Source organism: Anomaloglossus baeobatrachus, chromosome 2 (assembly GCF_048569485.1).
Source record: "Anomaloglossus baeobatrachus isolate aAnoBae1 chromosome 2, aAnoBae1.hap1, whole genome shotgun sequence".
NCBI lineage: Eukaryota > Metazoa > Chordata > Amphibia > Anura > Aromobatidae > Anomaloglossus > Anomaloglossus baeobatrachus.
Window position 1 is genome coordinate 788,807,572 of NC_134354.1, and position 16,212 is coordinate 788,823,783.

Sequence of the window (16,212 nt, forward strand, 5' to 3'; positions counted from 1 at the left end):
CTCTTAAAGGGTCTGCAACAAGGTGATGAGCTATCTGCTAATGATAGCATAGTAGGGGATAACGACCCAATGGAATGATGTCTGACCGCTAGGAACCCACCAATCTCGAACACAAGTTTCTGAAGTGCCCCATCTGAATGGAGTGGAAGCCGAGTGTGGCAACCTCCATTTATTCTCACTGATTCCACTGGTGATAGTCGAGCAGTTTTACAATTTTGGGGTGAATAATTTAGTTTGCAATAGTATATAGGACTATAAAGGACACTCAAGGTCTCGAGTGCAGATCATCAGAGGGGGCTTAGGACAACGGTATATAGGACTATAAAGGACACTCAAGGTCTCGAGTGCAGATCATCAGAGGGGGCTTAGGACAACGGTATATAGGACTATAAAGGACACTCAAGGTCTCGAGTGCAGATCATCAGAGGGGGCTTAGGACAACGGTATATAGGACTATAAAGGACACTCAAGGTCTCGGGTGCAGATCATCAGAGGGGGTTAGGACAACAGTATATAGGACTATAAAGGACACTCAAGGTCTCGGGTGCAGATCATCAGAGGGGGCTTAGGACAACAGTATATAGGACTATAAAGGACACTCAAGGTCTCGAGTGCAGATCATCAGAGGGGGCTTAGGACAACGGTACATAGGACTATAAAGGACACTCAAGGTCTCGAGTGCAGATCATCAGAGGGGGCTTAGGACAACGGTATATAGGACTATAAAGGACACTCAAGGTCTCGGGTGCAGATCATCAGAGGGGGCTTAGGACAACAGTATATAGGACTATAAAGGACACTCAAGGTCTCGTGTACAGATTATCAGAGGGGGCTTAGGACAACGGTATATAGGACTATGAAGTACACTCAAGGTCTCGTGTACAGATTATCAGAGGGGGCTTAGGACAACGGTATATAGGACTATGAAGGACACTCAAGGTCTCGGGTGTAGATGATCAGAGGGGGCTTAGGACAACGGTATATAGGACTATAAAGGACACTCAAGGTCTCGGGTGTAGATGATCAGAGGGGGCTTAGGACAACAGTATATAGGACTATGAAGGACACTCAAGGTCTCGGGTGCAGATCATCAGAAGGGGCTTAGGAGCTTCAGATGGAACATTTGGTTCCTACAATTTGGATTTAATTTGTAGCTTTATAAGTGCAAATAACTCAGGTCCTCTCCGGTGGAGTTGTGGGGCCACCAGAATGAATGTCACCCCAGCGAGAGCTACACATCAGCAACACATAGTCACATCTCATCACCGGGACGTGTGGGGGACGCCACAAATGTAATGATGTGAATCTCTGCAGATTGAAGCTGTTACAAGTGTTTATTGCCACTTGTACCAAGCAAAGACAGAAATCAATACAGCCAACGCTCCGCAAATCAATAGTTAACCCTCTCCTGGCCTCAACGCCGCCAACTGAGATCAAACATGCCCTACATAGATAGATATCATGTGGTCCGATGTTGTGTTGCAAAACTTCATCTCTCTCAAAGGCTATCAAAGTTAAATGTCAACAACATCCGGGGGGAGCGGGGGTCATCCAGACCATTCAGATATCCCACCGCGGCCACCAAGTTGTCACAGTACACCCTTCTTGGCACATGACGTGAGGTGCACCTGCAAGGGTTAATTCTCTCCACTCAATCAGGCAATTAACCTCTGTTATGGTCTATAAAGTGGTGATAAATCACACCGTGACACACAATCAAACACAACGGTAATTAGTCCCCGAAATATGCGACCCTCCAGAAATCAATTAGTCACACCCTCTCAGAAACAAGGGACAAACTTGTTAAAGTTTTAAACTTTAATATAAAAAATAAAGTGATTCAAACAATTAAGTAATAAAAATAAAGATAAAAGCAACACTTAAATATACAGAACACAGAATAAAAAGGGAGAAATAACAGAAATACCTGAATATTCCAGTGTAAAGATATCTTCTGTGTATTTGCTGGAAGGAGAAATTAATTCTGGAACACGATCAGCATCGGCCGACCCCCGCGTGTGAACAGCTTCCTATTGGGTCACCCATCTTTTTATGCCTGGTCCTGGGCTCATGTTTCCAGGAAGGCCTCAATAATAATATTACAATTGCTGGGCTGTGACCGGCCCGTGGGGTAATTTAGAGCCAAGCCCCTTGCAATTCAGATAGTTTGTGTCTCCAGCCACCATTCTCCGCATTGTAACCAGTGCATTCAGCCCGGCAATGCCCAACTGCCCACACTATAACGCTCAGACTCACAAGGCCAAGGAGTCAACGTGACACCTCTGTATTCTCAGCAAAACCCACTTGTTTCTGAGTTCCTCTAATACTAGGTCATTTTACTGATGTTATAGGTTCCCTTACAGTAATGGAGGCTGGATTGGAGGCCTGTTCTTTTTAGTATAGCCAGAGCATGGTATGAACACCACACGGACAACAAGATGAAGAGGCTTCATAAAGGAAAGGGAAAGTGTCCTGGGAGTTGTTTTTCCACATGACCATGCCAGGTCACATGTTCCTTGCACTACTGTGAGATGTGGTCTAAACCCGCTCCCATGACTGCACCATCTCTGGACTTGTCTCCCATGGCTGCAGCATTTTTGGACTTGTCTCCCATGGCTGCAGCATCTCTGGACTTGTCTCCCATGGCTGCACCATCTCTGGACTTGTCTCCCATGGCTGCAGCATCTCTGGACTTGTCTCTCCTGGTTGCATCATCTCTCGACTATTCTCTTCTGGCTGCACCATCTCTGAATTTGTCTCCCATGGCTGCAGCATCTCTAGACTTGTCTCTCCTGGTTGCATCATCTCTCGACTATTCTCTTCTGGCTGCACCATCTCTGAATTTGTCTCCCATGGCTGCAGCATCTCTAGACTTGTCTCTCCTGGTTGCATCATCTCTCGACTATTCTCTTCTGGCTGCACCATCTCTGAATTTGTCTCCCATGGCTGCAGCATCTCTAGACTTGTCCCTCCTGGTTGCACCATCTCTGGACTTGTCTCTCCTGGCTGCACCATCTCCGGACTTGACTCCCATGGCTGCACCATCTCCAGACTTGTCTCCCATGGCTGCAGCATCTCTGGACTTGTCTCCCATGGCTGCAGCATCTCCGGACTTGTCTCTCCTGGCTGCACCATCTCTGGACTTGTCTCCCATGGCTGAACCATCTCCAGACTTGTCTCCCATGGCTGCACCATCTCCGGACTTGACTCCCATGGCTGCAGCATCTCCAGACTTGTCTCCCATGGCTGCACCATCTCTGGACTTGTCTCCCATGACTGAACCATCTCCTGACTCGTCTCCTATGGCTGCTCTATCTCCAGACTTTTCTCCTGTGGCTGTACCATCTCCGGACTTGTCTCTTCTGGACACACAATCTCTGGATTTGTTTCTCCTGGCTGCAGCATCTCCAGACCTGTTTCTCCTGGCTGCAGCATCTCCAGACCTGTTTCTCCTGGCTGCAGCATCTCCAGACCTGTTTCTCCTGGCTGCAGCATCTCCACACCTGTCTCCATGGAGCACATCGAGGATGTAATTGGTCAGTGATTACACAGGAGCTGCCGGCAGTGGATCCTGATGTCTTTGCCTAATTGCATTCAGTGGCAGAACCTTCCTCAGATGATCGATAATAACCTGACTGATAGCAGCCGAGGCTCAGACTCCAGACTGGAGAAATCCATTTTATTTCCATTTTCACATAATTCACAGATCAGAAACGTCTCCATCGTGTGATTTCCATCATTCCATGAATTTTCGTTCTTGATGTTGCAATTTCAATTTCAATGGTGACGAGTGTAGAGAGATTTATCGCACTACCTTACTAATTTTTGAGATAGATTTATATTAGATATATGGATATATAATAGATATATGATAGATACATAGAGAGATAGATGCACTTTCAGTGGTGTTCAGCTTTCGGTCCTCGGTGCCTTTGCTCTCGTCTCGTGGGTCGGATACATTACGTGGAATGTTCTGTGGTTTGTACATCGTGTGCATCGTCCAGTCCGCTTCTCGTGGAGACATCTAGATAATTGATTTTGGTGCCTTCTCTCAGATAAGCAGCAATAAAGCTCGGGCCCGGCTGCATCTCCGGATAATGGACTATGATTTATATTGTGACTCTAGTTACACAGCTGCTCGGGCATCAGAGGAGGCGGAAAAAGCAAATACCTGCATCAGCACAATGTGTTCTGTATGGTAGAGGAAGAAGAGCAGCGGAAATGCAAAAATCTGGTCACTGCAGTGTATTCTCTATGTATAAAGAGGTTCTGCAGCAGCTGCACTGTCTAATATTGCACCTCGCTATTGCTTAATCCATTAAAGGGAATCTGTCACCAGGTTTTTGCCACCTAATCTAAGAGCAGAATAATGTAGAGGCAGAGATCCTGATTCCAGCGATGTGTCACTTACTGGGCTGCTTCATGCAGTTTTGATAAAAATCACTGTTTAACCCTTTCAGTCCTGGGCGATTTTCTGTTTTTCGTTTTCTGCTCCCCTTCTTCCGAGAGCCATAACTTTTTTATTTTTTTGTCAATCTTGCTATATGAGGGCTTGTTTTTTGCAGGACAAGTTGTACTTTTGAGTAAAGATGTTAGTTTTACTATATAATGTACTGGAAAACGGGAAAAAAATGACAAATGGTGTGAAAATGCAACCAAAAATGCGTTTACACGATTGTTTTTCGGATTTTTTATTCACCGTGTTCACTTTATGATAAAACTAAAATGTCAGTGCGATGCCTCAGGTCGGTGCGAGTTTGTAGACACCAAACATTGTACACTTTTACTTTTTTCTAAAGGGTTAAAAAAAATTCTGAAGTTTGTTAAAGAATAGCAGTTTTTGTTGTCATTTTCGTAGACTCGTAGCGTTTTCATTTTTTCGGGATCGGGGGCTCAGTGATGGCTTATTTTTTGTGCCTTGAGCTGACGTTTTTAATGATACCATTTTCGTGTAGATGCAACTTTTAATCTCCTGTTATTACATCTTAAAAAAATTTGTGTGAACCAAAAAACGTAATGTTGTCGTTTAGAATTTTTTTTTCTCACCACGCTGTGCACCAATCAGATTAATTGATTTTATATTTTGATAGAACAGAAAATTCTGAACTCGGCAATACCAAATGTGTGCATATTTTTTTAACTGTTTTTTTTTTTGTTTTTCAATGGGGCAAAAGGGGGGTGATTTAAAATTTTAGGTTGTTTTATTTTTTTCGTATTTTTCAAAACTTTTTTTTTACATTTATTATTTATTTTACTATTGCCCCTATGGGACTATAAGGATCGGCAGTCTGATCGCTTGTTCATTTCTGTTGATCAGAGCAGCACAGCTCTGATCAGAAGAAGTGCAGCATTCCTGTGAGAGTCAGCACTCCGTCTCTACCATGGCAATCATCGGCTCCCCATGATCACATCATGGGGCTTCGGATGGTGGCGAGGAAATGCACGATCCTTGCCTCAGCCATTTAAGTCATGCTGTCCCGTTTTGACAGGGCGATCTAAGTGGTAAGCACTTAGCCGCACATGTCTGCTTTTCAAATCAGCAGACATCTGCAGGGTCTATGGTTACTGGAGGAACTGCAGAGATTCACAGCTCAGGGGAGAGAAACTGTCCACAAGATGAAGCTTCTGCGAGAAGGTGCTGTGGTCAGAGGACACCAAAGTAGAACGTTTTCGGCTAAATGCAAAACATTATGTGTGGCAGAAAACTAACAATACACATTGTTCTGAAAAACCCCTCCCCACCGTCACACATGGTGGAGGCCACATCCTGCTGTGGGGAGGCTTCTCTTCAGCAGGGGCAGGGAAGCTGGTTAGAATTAATGGGAAGATGGATGGAGCTAAATACAGGACAATCCTGCAGGAAAACCTTTGAGAGGCTGCAACAGACCTGACACTGTGTCGTAGATTCACCTTCTAGAAGGACAGTGATTCTCAACATCCTGCAGAGCCTCTATGGAGGGTTCAGATCAGAGCATATTCCTGTGAGTAAGCAGCCGAGTCGCGGGCTAGACCCAAATCCACCGAGAATCTGTGACAAGACGAGGAAATCACTGATCACTGACGTCTCCATCTAACCTCACCGAGCGAGAGAGGAAGAGGAAAATGTCACCTCTAGATGGTCAAAGCTGGAGAGACCCCAAAAGAGAGGGAAAGGTGGTCCTACAAAGTGCTGACTCAGGGGGGATGAATATAAATGCAAGACAGAGAGAGGTGGTCCTACAAAGTGCTGACTCAGGGGGGATGAATATAAATGCAAGACAGAGAGAGGTGGTCCTACAAAGTGCTGACTCAGGGGGATGAATATAAATGCAAGACAAAGAAAGATGGTCCTACAAAGTGTTGACTCAGGGGGATGAATATAAATGCTAGACAACGAAAGGTAGTCCTACAAAGTGCTGGCTCAGGGGGATGAATATAAATGCAAGACAAAGAAAGATGGTCCTACAAAGTGCTGACCCAGGGGGATGAATATAAATGCAAGACAAAGAAAGGTAGTCCTACAAAGTGCTGGCTCAGGGGGATGAATATAAATGCAAGACAAAGAAAGATGGTCCTACAAAGTGCTGGCTCAGGGGGATGAATATAAATGCAAGACAAAGAAAGATGGTCCTACAAAGTGCTGACCCAGGGGGATGAATATAAATGCAAGACAAAGAAAGGTAGTCCTACAAAGTGCTGACTCAGAGGGAATGAATATAAATGCACATCGCAATTTTCAGATTTAAAGTTTTAAAATATTTAGTAATCCAGGAATCATTTCCTTTACACTTTACAGATACTTGGACTTTTCCAGGAGGAAGGAGACGAACTCTAGCGCCACCTATTGGAAGTAGAATCCAGCAATTCAAAAGTGACCCTTTAACGAGCCTTAGGTTTTATGCCAGATCAGAACCTCAATTTGCAGACACGGTGTTTTGGGGGTGATTGTCCCTCGTCAGTGCAAAGTATGAGATGTGATCTGGCTGTATAAGAAGCTTTAGTAGGGTCTAAGGGGACTTTTCCTGGCACAGAAAGTGTGTATGTAAGTGTGGCAACTGTGTAAACCAATCCTAATGATTATCTCCAGCCTCACCGTCCACGGTACATACTATGAGCATTGTATAGACACAACGTTCTCCGTGCAGAGCTGCGGTCATCATCCTCAGTGTTGGGGCTCGTTCACACTTATTATTTATTATTATAGCGCCATCAATTCCATGGCGCTTTACATGTAAAAGGGGTATACATAATAGGGACAAGTACAGTAATCATAAACAATACAAGACACAGACAGGTACAGGAGGATAGAGGACCCTGCCCACGAGGGCTCACAGTTTACAGGAGGAGAGAGGTCCCTGCCCGCGAGGGCTCACAGTTTACAGGAGGAGAGAGGTCCCTGCCCGCGAGGGATCACAGTCTACAGGAGGAGAGAGGTCCCTGCCCGCGAGGGCTCACAGTCTACAGGAGGAGAGAGGTCCCTGCCCGCGAGGGCTCACAGTCTACAGGAGGAGAGAGGAGCCTGCCCGCGAGGGCTCACAGTCTACAGGAGGAGAGAGGTCCCTGCCCGCGAGGGCTCGCAGTCTACAGGAGGAGAGAGGACCCTGCCCACGAGGGCTCACAGTCTACAGGAGGAGAGAGGTCCCTGCCCGCGAGGGCTCACAGTCTACAGGAGAAGAGAGGTCCCTGCCCGCGAGGGCTCACAGTCTACAGGAGGAGAGAGGTCCCTGCCCGCGAGGGCTCACAGTCTACAGGAGGAGAGAGGTCCCTGCCCGCGAGGGCTCACAGTCTACAGGAGGAGAGAGGAGCCTGCCCGCGAGGGCTCACAGTCTACAGGAGAAGAGAGGACCCTGCCCGCGATGGCTCACAGTCTACAGGAGGAGAGAGGACCCTGCCCGCGATGGCTCACAGTCTACAGGAGGAGAGAGGTCCCTGCCCGCGATGGCTCACAGTCTACAGGAGGAGAGAGGAGCCTGCCCGCGAGGGCTCACAGTCTACAGGAGGAGAGAGGAGCCTGCCCGCGAGGGCTCACAGTCTACAGGAGGAGAGAGGACCCTGCCCGCGATGGCTCACAGTCTACAGGAGGAGAGAGGTCCCTGCCCGCGAGGGCTCACAGTCTACAGGAGGAGAGAGGTCCCTGCCCGCGAGGGCTCACAGTCTACAGGAGGAAAGAGGACCCTGCCCGCGAGGGCTCACAGTCTACAGGAGGAGAGAGGACCCTGCCCGCGATGGCTCACAGTCTATAGGAGGAGAGAGGACCCTGCCCGCGATGGCTCACAGTCTACAGGAGGAGGACACTGCCCGCGAGGGCTCACAGTCTACAGGAGGAGAGAGGACCCTGCCCTCGATGGCTCACAGTCTACAGGAGGAGAGAGGACCCTGCCCGCGAGGGCTCACAGTCTACAAGGGATAGGTGACGATATAGTAGTAAAATTGTTTCATTCCTTTTGAATGTAATACTTTTCCATGCTCCTGGGATCATCTTCAGTGTCTTATGTTCTAATGGATCGATATTAAGACAATGTTTAACCCTAAGAAATCAGTGGATTGAATTTTTGAAAGTCATGCTTTCTTTTTTTTTTTGCATCGCTCCAATCGATATTTTAGCAAAACTGTCAAAAACAGCAGTAAAAATGAATTAATCCTTAAACTAAAAAGAGTAGAAATACAAAAGAAAAATGTAAAAGTTGCAGAAAGCAAAAAGGAACAGAAATGAAACATTTTAGAGGATAAAGCCGATCAGTAATAATTCTGTATTTTATGCGGATTTGTGATAAATGAGAAAAAAAAAAACATTTCTTAAGACAAAACATTCACAAAACCATTACAGGAAAAAAATTCTTTCCTCTTCTCTTTTGAGTCTTCTAAAATGTAATCAAAAATGTATAAAAAAGGTGATGATGTGTGGAGTGAATGTGAGGAGGACACGGTAGGAGGGCGATTGTATCATTGGAGGATCTTCGCATCTCAGTGCAGAGCATCAGAGGGTTAAGTGTTGTTATCCGGGTACGTATACACGGAGTGATACCGGCGATTACATCCCAGCAAATCTCTCCAGCCTCCCATCCTCTACAATAGAGAGCAGCTGATGAGGGGCGGGCGCCTCTTCTCGTGTGGTGGAGAGGGGAGAGGCATCTCTGTTAGACACCACTCCATCCATCTGACCTGCCAGAGACGTCAAAATCAAATTAAGAGTTTCCAATCCAAGGACGCCGGGCTCCCTGACTTCAGAAGCTCCCTGTGATGCTGCTGGAGAACATCCAAGAGACTCCAGCCTCCCCATGGATTGACAGCAGCTGAGGATGAGAGAGCAGACGCCAGTTTTGGTGCCTCCTTTCACTGACAGTCACCAGGACACAAGAGTAGTCATTTTCCGAAATCAACTCAAAACTCTGAGACATGCTGTCAAGATTCAGTCCCAACCGGCATGGCCACCTCATGATCACCACCACCTTGCTAAGATCTTCTGAAGCTCATGGTTCTTTGGTCTTGAAGTTGATCGGGATGCTCGTCTTGGTCAATGTCACTCTTTGTTGCCCCTTTAATTGCCACTGCCATAATAAGACTGGTGTGGTGCAATGCCATTTCTTGTCTTCTCAGCAGGACCTCCCAGAGGATGTTCCTCACTGGGTTCAGAACTTGTCACTCACTGGAAGCAAATTAAGTGTCCTGCAACGTTCCTACTTCCAGAAGGATGGGATACAGTTAAGCAATCTAACAACCCTTCTTCTTACCAATAACAACATTCAAGCCATCGAGTCGAAGGCATTCTATGACCTACCCAACTTGACCACCTTGGATTTAAGCAACAACCCCCTGGAGTCTTTATCTAATGAGACATTTTTGGGATTAAGTCAACTGGTAACCTTAAAGTTGAACAGTGCCCTTCGGGAAACAGCTCAGACTAAACTGTTTAACTCTCCATGGAACGATGTGTTGATGAACCTCCGGAATATAGAACTTATCGGCAATGATTTACAAACGTTCCCCAAGAACGTCTTGGATCTTCGAAGCTTGCAGACCATTAAGCTGGGGAATAATTCCATTAAGATGATCGATAAAGAAACAATTCTGCAGATCGAGGAGATGAAAGTCCGAGTGTTTCTAAACCCCAACCCAATCGTCTGTGACTGTAAGACCATTGACATGATCGTGTGGCTACAAAATACAACTCAGAACTCAGCAGATCAAAATCTGAAGTGCTCCGCTCCTCCGAACCAAAACGGGACCTTAGTCGTAAAGATGAAAACGGAGACCCTGAAGTGTATCAGCGAGGAGCTCGAGACTGCCTCCTACGTCTTCTTTGGTATAGTGCTGGCTCTGATAGGAGTTATATTCCTTATGGTCCTCTACTTGAACAGACGAGGGATTAAGAGGTGGCTCAATAACTTCCGGGAAGCCTGCAGGGACCAAATGGAAGGATATCACTACCGATACGAACAAGACTCCGACCCGAGGAGGTCAAACGCCTCAACTGGGATTTAAAACTGGTCAAACTGGTCTCCAGATCTGCTGCCTGGAGATTGCTATTTATTATAATGCAAATGGGAATGAAGTCATAATCTGTATATAATGTACATGTATGCTGTAGAATTGCTCTGTATATACCGTATATATACCGTACCCAATACAGGTCACCCCCTGCAACAACGTCTGGTGAGTAGAATTTGTTGTGCAATCAGTCGGGAGAGCGAGGACCCCAAATAAGGGGCAAAGATGTCCAGAAAGGGGACACCCCGAAAACCCCGCAGATCTGCACCTCATTGAATAACATTGGTGCGAGAGCAATCCCTTTATTTATCGGATTCCACTCATCTGATTTATACTCTCGAGTGAGAGAAACCTCCCCAAAATATTGTACAGGAGCTCAGGGGTACAATGTCCTCACAGCTGAACGTAGCATAATATCACCCCACACACACTGCCACTAAGTATAATATGCCCCTGGTATATATATATATATATATAGTGGCAGTGTGTGTGGGGTGATATTATACAGAGGAGCAGTGTGTGGGGGATATTATACACAGGGGCAGTATGTGTGTGAGGGGATATTATACAGAGGAACAGTGTGTGGGGGTGGATATTATACAGAGAGGCAGTGTGTGAGAGGGGTTATTATATACAAAGGAGCAGTGTGTTGAGGATATTATACAGAGGAACAGTGTGTGGGGGGTATTATACAGAGAAGCAGTGTGTGGGGGATGTTATACATATGGGCAGTGTGTTGGTGGGTATTATACAGAGGCTCAGTATGTATTGGGGATATTATACAGAGGAGCAGTGTGTGGGGGATATTATACAGAGTGGCAGTGTGTGGGGGATATTTTATACAGGGGCAGCGTGTTGGGGGATATTATACAGAGGAGCAGTGTGTGTATGAGGGATATTATACAGAGGAGCAGTGTATGTGTGTTGGGATATTATACAGAGGGGCAGTTTGTGCGGGGGATATTATACAGAGGGGCAGTGTGTAGGGAGTGATATTATACACAGGGGAAGTGTGTGGGGGATATTATGCAGAGGAGCAGTGTGTGCGGGGGATATTTTACAAAGGGGCAGAGTGTGGGAGGATAGTATACAGATGGGCAGTGTGTAGCGAGTGATATTATACACAGGGGCAGTGTGTGGCAGATATTACACAGAGGAGCAATGTGTGTGTGAGGGGATATTATACAGAGGAGCAGTGTTTGGGGGGGAATATTATACAGAGCAGCAGTGTGTGTGTGGTTGATATTATACAGAGAAGAGTGTTTGGTTGTATATTATACAGAGGGGCATTGTGTGGGAGTATCTGATACAGAGGGGCAGTGTGTCTGGGGGGATATTATACATAGGGGAGAGATACTATGGAGAAAGGTAGATAGGGCAGTGTAGAGGGTATATTATGGAGGGGGCGATGTATGGGATGTATAATTAGAGAGGGAGAAACGCAAAAATAATAATCACCATACTAAACCACATACAGCTGAATGTATCAAAAGGTATATTATCAGTATATTGGTATCTGCAACCTGAGGTGTTACATAGAGTTGCAGGTTACATTCACTACTTTATCTGTACTCAGAGATATCACTGTGATATCTGTGGTGTTACATAGGACTGCAAGTAGCATCTGCTACATATGTGTACTCAGAGATATATCACTCGGTTTCTGTGGTGTTACATAGGACTGAAGGTCACGTCCACTACATTATCTGTATGCAGAGATATCACTGTGTTATCTGTGGTGTTACATAGGACTGCAGGTGAAATTTACTACATTATCTGTACTCAGAAAGATATCACTGTGTTATCTGTGGTGTTACATAGGACTGCAGGTGACATCTACTACATTATCTGTACTCAGAGATATCACTGTGTTATCTGTGGTGTTACATAGGACTGCAGGTGACATCTACTACATTATCTGTACTCAGAGAGATATCACTGTGTTATCTGTGGTGTTACATAGGACTGCAGGTGACATTTACTACATTATCTGTACTCAGAGAGATATCACTGTGTTATCTGTGGTGTTACATAGGACTGCAGGTGACATCTACTACATTATCTGTACTCAGAGATATCACTGTGTTATCTGTGGTGTTACATAGGACTGCAGGTGACATCTACTACATTATCTGTACTCAGAGATATCACTGTGTTATCTGTGGTGTTACATAGGACTGCAGGTGACATCTACTACATTATCTGTACTCAGAGAGATATCACTGTGTTATCTGTGGTGTTACATAGGACTGCAAGTAGCATCTACTGCTACATATGTGTACTCAGATATATATCACTAGGTTTCTGTGGTGTTACATAGGACTGAAGGTCACATCCACTACATTATCTGTATGCAGAGTTACAGTATCACTGAGAGACCAGGGCCACAATTAGGGAATGACAAACATGACTGGAGTATGGGGCCCAATGAAGAGGGGGACCCGGCCAAAGCCCGGGTCAATTACTTGTGTGGGGGAATATTATACACAGGGGCAGTGTGTGTGGGGGATATTATACAGAGTGACAGTTTGTGTGGGGAATATTATACAGAGGAGCAGTGGGTTGGGGGTTATACAGGGGAGCTATGTGTTGGGGATATTATACAGAGGAGCAGTATGGGGGGAATAATATACAGAGGAGCATTGTATGTGGAGATATTAAACAGAGGGACCATGTGTGGAAAGTGATATTATACACAGAGCAGTGTGTGGGGGATATTGTACAGAGGAGCAATGTGTGGAGTGGATATTATACAGAGGAGCAGTGTGTGGGGGATATTATACAGAGGAGCAGTGTGTGTTGGGGAATATTATACAGAGGAGCAGTGTGTGGAGTTGATATTATACAGAAGAGCAGTGTGTTTGAGGGAATATTATACAGAGGGGCATTGTATTGGGGTATATTATACAGAGGGGCATTGTGTGGGGGTATATGATACAGAGGGGAGTGTGTCTGGGGGGATAGTATACATAGGGGCAGTGTGTGGGACTATTATATCCAGGGGCAGTCTGTGTGTGGGGGACAGAGGAGCAGTGTGTGTGAGGATTATTATACAGGGGAGCTATATGTTGGGGATATTTTACAGAGGAGCAGTGTGTGAGGTGGATATTATACAGAGAAACAGTGATGAAGGGGATTTCATACAGAGGAGCAGTGTGTGTGTTGGGGGTTATTATACAGAGGAGGAGTGTGTGGTGGATACTATACATAGGAGCAGTGTGTCTGGGGAATATTATACAAAGGAGCAGTGTGTGGAGTAGATATTATACAGAGGAGCAGTATGTTTGGGGGATATTATACAGAGGGGCATTGTATTGGGGTATATTATACAGAGGGGCATTGTGTGGGGGTATATAATACAGAGGGGGAGTGTGTCTGGGGGATATGATACATAGGGACAATGTGTGTGGGTGGATATTATACAGAGGAGCAGTGTGTCTGGGGGGATATTATATACAGGGGCAGTCTGTGTGTGGGGGATATTTTAAAGAGGATCAGTTTGTGTGGGGGTTATTATACAGGGGAGCTATATGTTGGGGATATTATCCAGAGGAACAGTATGGGGGGATATTATCCAGAGGAGCAGTGTGTGTGTGTGGATATTATACAGAGGGGCAGTGTGTAGGTGGGATATTATACAGAGGGGCAGTGTGTGGGGGGATATTATACAGAGGAGCAGTGTGTGGGGGGTTTATTATACAGAGGAGCAGTGTAGGGGGATATTATACAGAGGAGCAGTGTGTGTTGACGCTTATCATAGAGAGGAGGAGTGTGTGGTGGATACTATACAGAGGAGCAGTTCATCTGGGGAATATTATACAGAAGAGCAGTGTGTGGAGTGGATATTATAGTGTGTTTGGGTGGATATTATACAGAGGGACATTGTTTCGGGGTATATTATAGAGAGAGGCATTGTGTGGGTGTAAAGTGATATTATACACAGACCAGTGTGTGGGGAATATTGTACAGAGGAGCAATGTGTGGAGTGGATATTATACAGAGGAGCAGTGTGTGGGGGATATTATACAGAGGAGCAGTGTGTGTTGGGGAATATTATACAGAGGAGCAGTATTTTTGGGGGATATTATACAGAGGGGCATTGTATTGGGGTATATTATACAGAGGGGCATTGTGTGGGGGTATATGATACAGAGGGGGAGTCTGTCTGGGGGGATATGGTACATAGGGACAGTGTGTGTGGGTGGATATTATACAGAGGAGCAGTGTGTCTGGGGGGATATTATACACAGGGGCAGTCTGTGTGTGTGGGATATTATAAAGAGGATCAGTGTGTGTGGGGGTTATTATACAGGGGAGCTATATGTTGGGGATATTATCCAGAGAAACAGTATGGGGGATATTGTGTGTGGGTGGGATATTATACAGAGGGACAGTGTGTGGGGGGGATATTATACAGAGGAGCAGTGTGTGTGGGGGATATTATACAGAGGAGCAGTGTGGGGGGATATTATACAGAGGAGCAGTGTGTGTTGGCAGTTATCATAGAGAGGAAAAGTGTGTGGTGGATACTATACAGAGGAGTAGTTCATCTGGGGAATATTATACAGAGGAGCAGTGTGTGGAGTGGATATTATACAGAGGAGCAGGATGTTTGGGTGGATATTATACATAGGGGCATTGTATCAGGGTATATTATAGAGAGGGGCATTGTGTGGGTGTATATATACAGAGGAGAAGCGTGTCTGGGGGGATATTATACATAGGGGTAGTGTATGTGGGGGATAATATACAGAGGAGCAGTGTGTGGGGTAGATATTATACAGAAGATCAGTGTGTGTGGGGAGATATTATACAGAGGTGCAGTGTGGGGGAGTTATTATACAGAAGAGCAGTGTGTGTGGAGAGATATTATTCAGAGGGGCAGTGTGTGGGGGAGTTATTATACAGAGGTGCAGTGTGTTGGCATATTATACAGAGGAGCAGTGTGTGGGGGGGTGATATTATATACAGGGGAAGTGTGTGGGGGATATTATACAGAGGAGCAGTGTGTTTAGGGGGTTATTATACAGAGGAGCAGTGTGGTGGATACTATAAAGAGGAGCACAATGTTTGAGCAATATTATACAGAGGAGCAGTGTATGTGGGATGGACATTATACAGAGGAGCAGAGTGTGTGGGGATTATTATACAGGGGAGCTATGTGTTGGAGATATTATACAGAGGAGCAGTGTGTGAGGTGGATATTATACAGAGGAACAGTGATGAAGGGGATTTTATACAGAGGAGCAGTGTGTGTTGGGGGTTATTATACAGAGGAGGAGTGTGTGGTGGATACTATACATAGGAGCAGTGTGTCTGGGGAATATTATACAGAGGAGCAGTGTGTGGAGTAGATATTATACAGAGGAGCAGTATGTTTGGGGGATTTTATACAGAGAGGCATTGTATTGGGGTATGTTATACAGAGGGGCATTGTATGGGCGTATATGATACAGAGGGGGAGTGTGTCTGGGGGGATATGATACATAGGGACAGTGTGTGTGGGTGGATATTATACAGAGGAGCAGTGTGTCTGGGGGGATATTATACAGAGGGGCATTTTATCAGGGTGTATTATTCAAAGGAGCATTATGTGTGGGTACATAATACACTTTCGGCCATAACTGTGTCTGTGTGTGTGTGTGTGTGTGTGTGTAAGACTGGAAGTTTTGTGTGTGTGTGTGTGTGGGGGGATACTATGGACGTTTTTAGAGGTGGAGGCGGAGCTGGGATGGAGCCTGGGTG

General features: G+C 45.7%; 1 protein-coding gene across 1 annotated transcript; it reads left to right on the top strand.

Annotated features, from left to right (window-relative positions):
- The first annotated feature begins 8,998 nt into the window (after nucleotides 1-8,998).
- On the top strand, nucleotides 8,999-10,632 carry LOC142290759 (trophoblast glycoprotein-like). The gene has a single exon (XM_075334751.1). It carries the CDS (start codon nucleotides 9,376-9,378, stop codon nucleotides 10,459-10,461), a length of 1,086 nt encoding a protein of 361 aa, XP_075190866.1. The 5' UTR covers nucleotides 8,999-9,375; the 3' UTR covers nucleotides 10,462-10,632.
- The last annotated feature ends 5,580 nt before the right edge of the window (nucleotides 10,633-16,212 follow it).

Coding starts and splice junctions, on each gene's coding strand:
- LOC142290759 (XM_075334751.1), top strand. CDS start 9,376: ATGCTGTCAAGATTCAGTCCCAACCGGCATGGCCACCTCATGATCACC.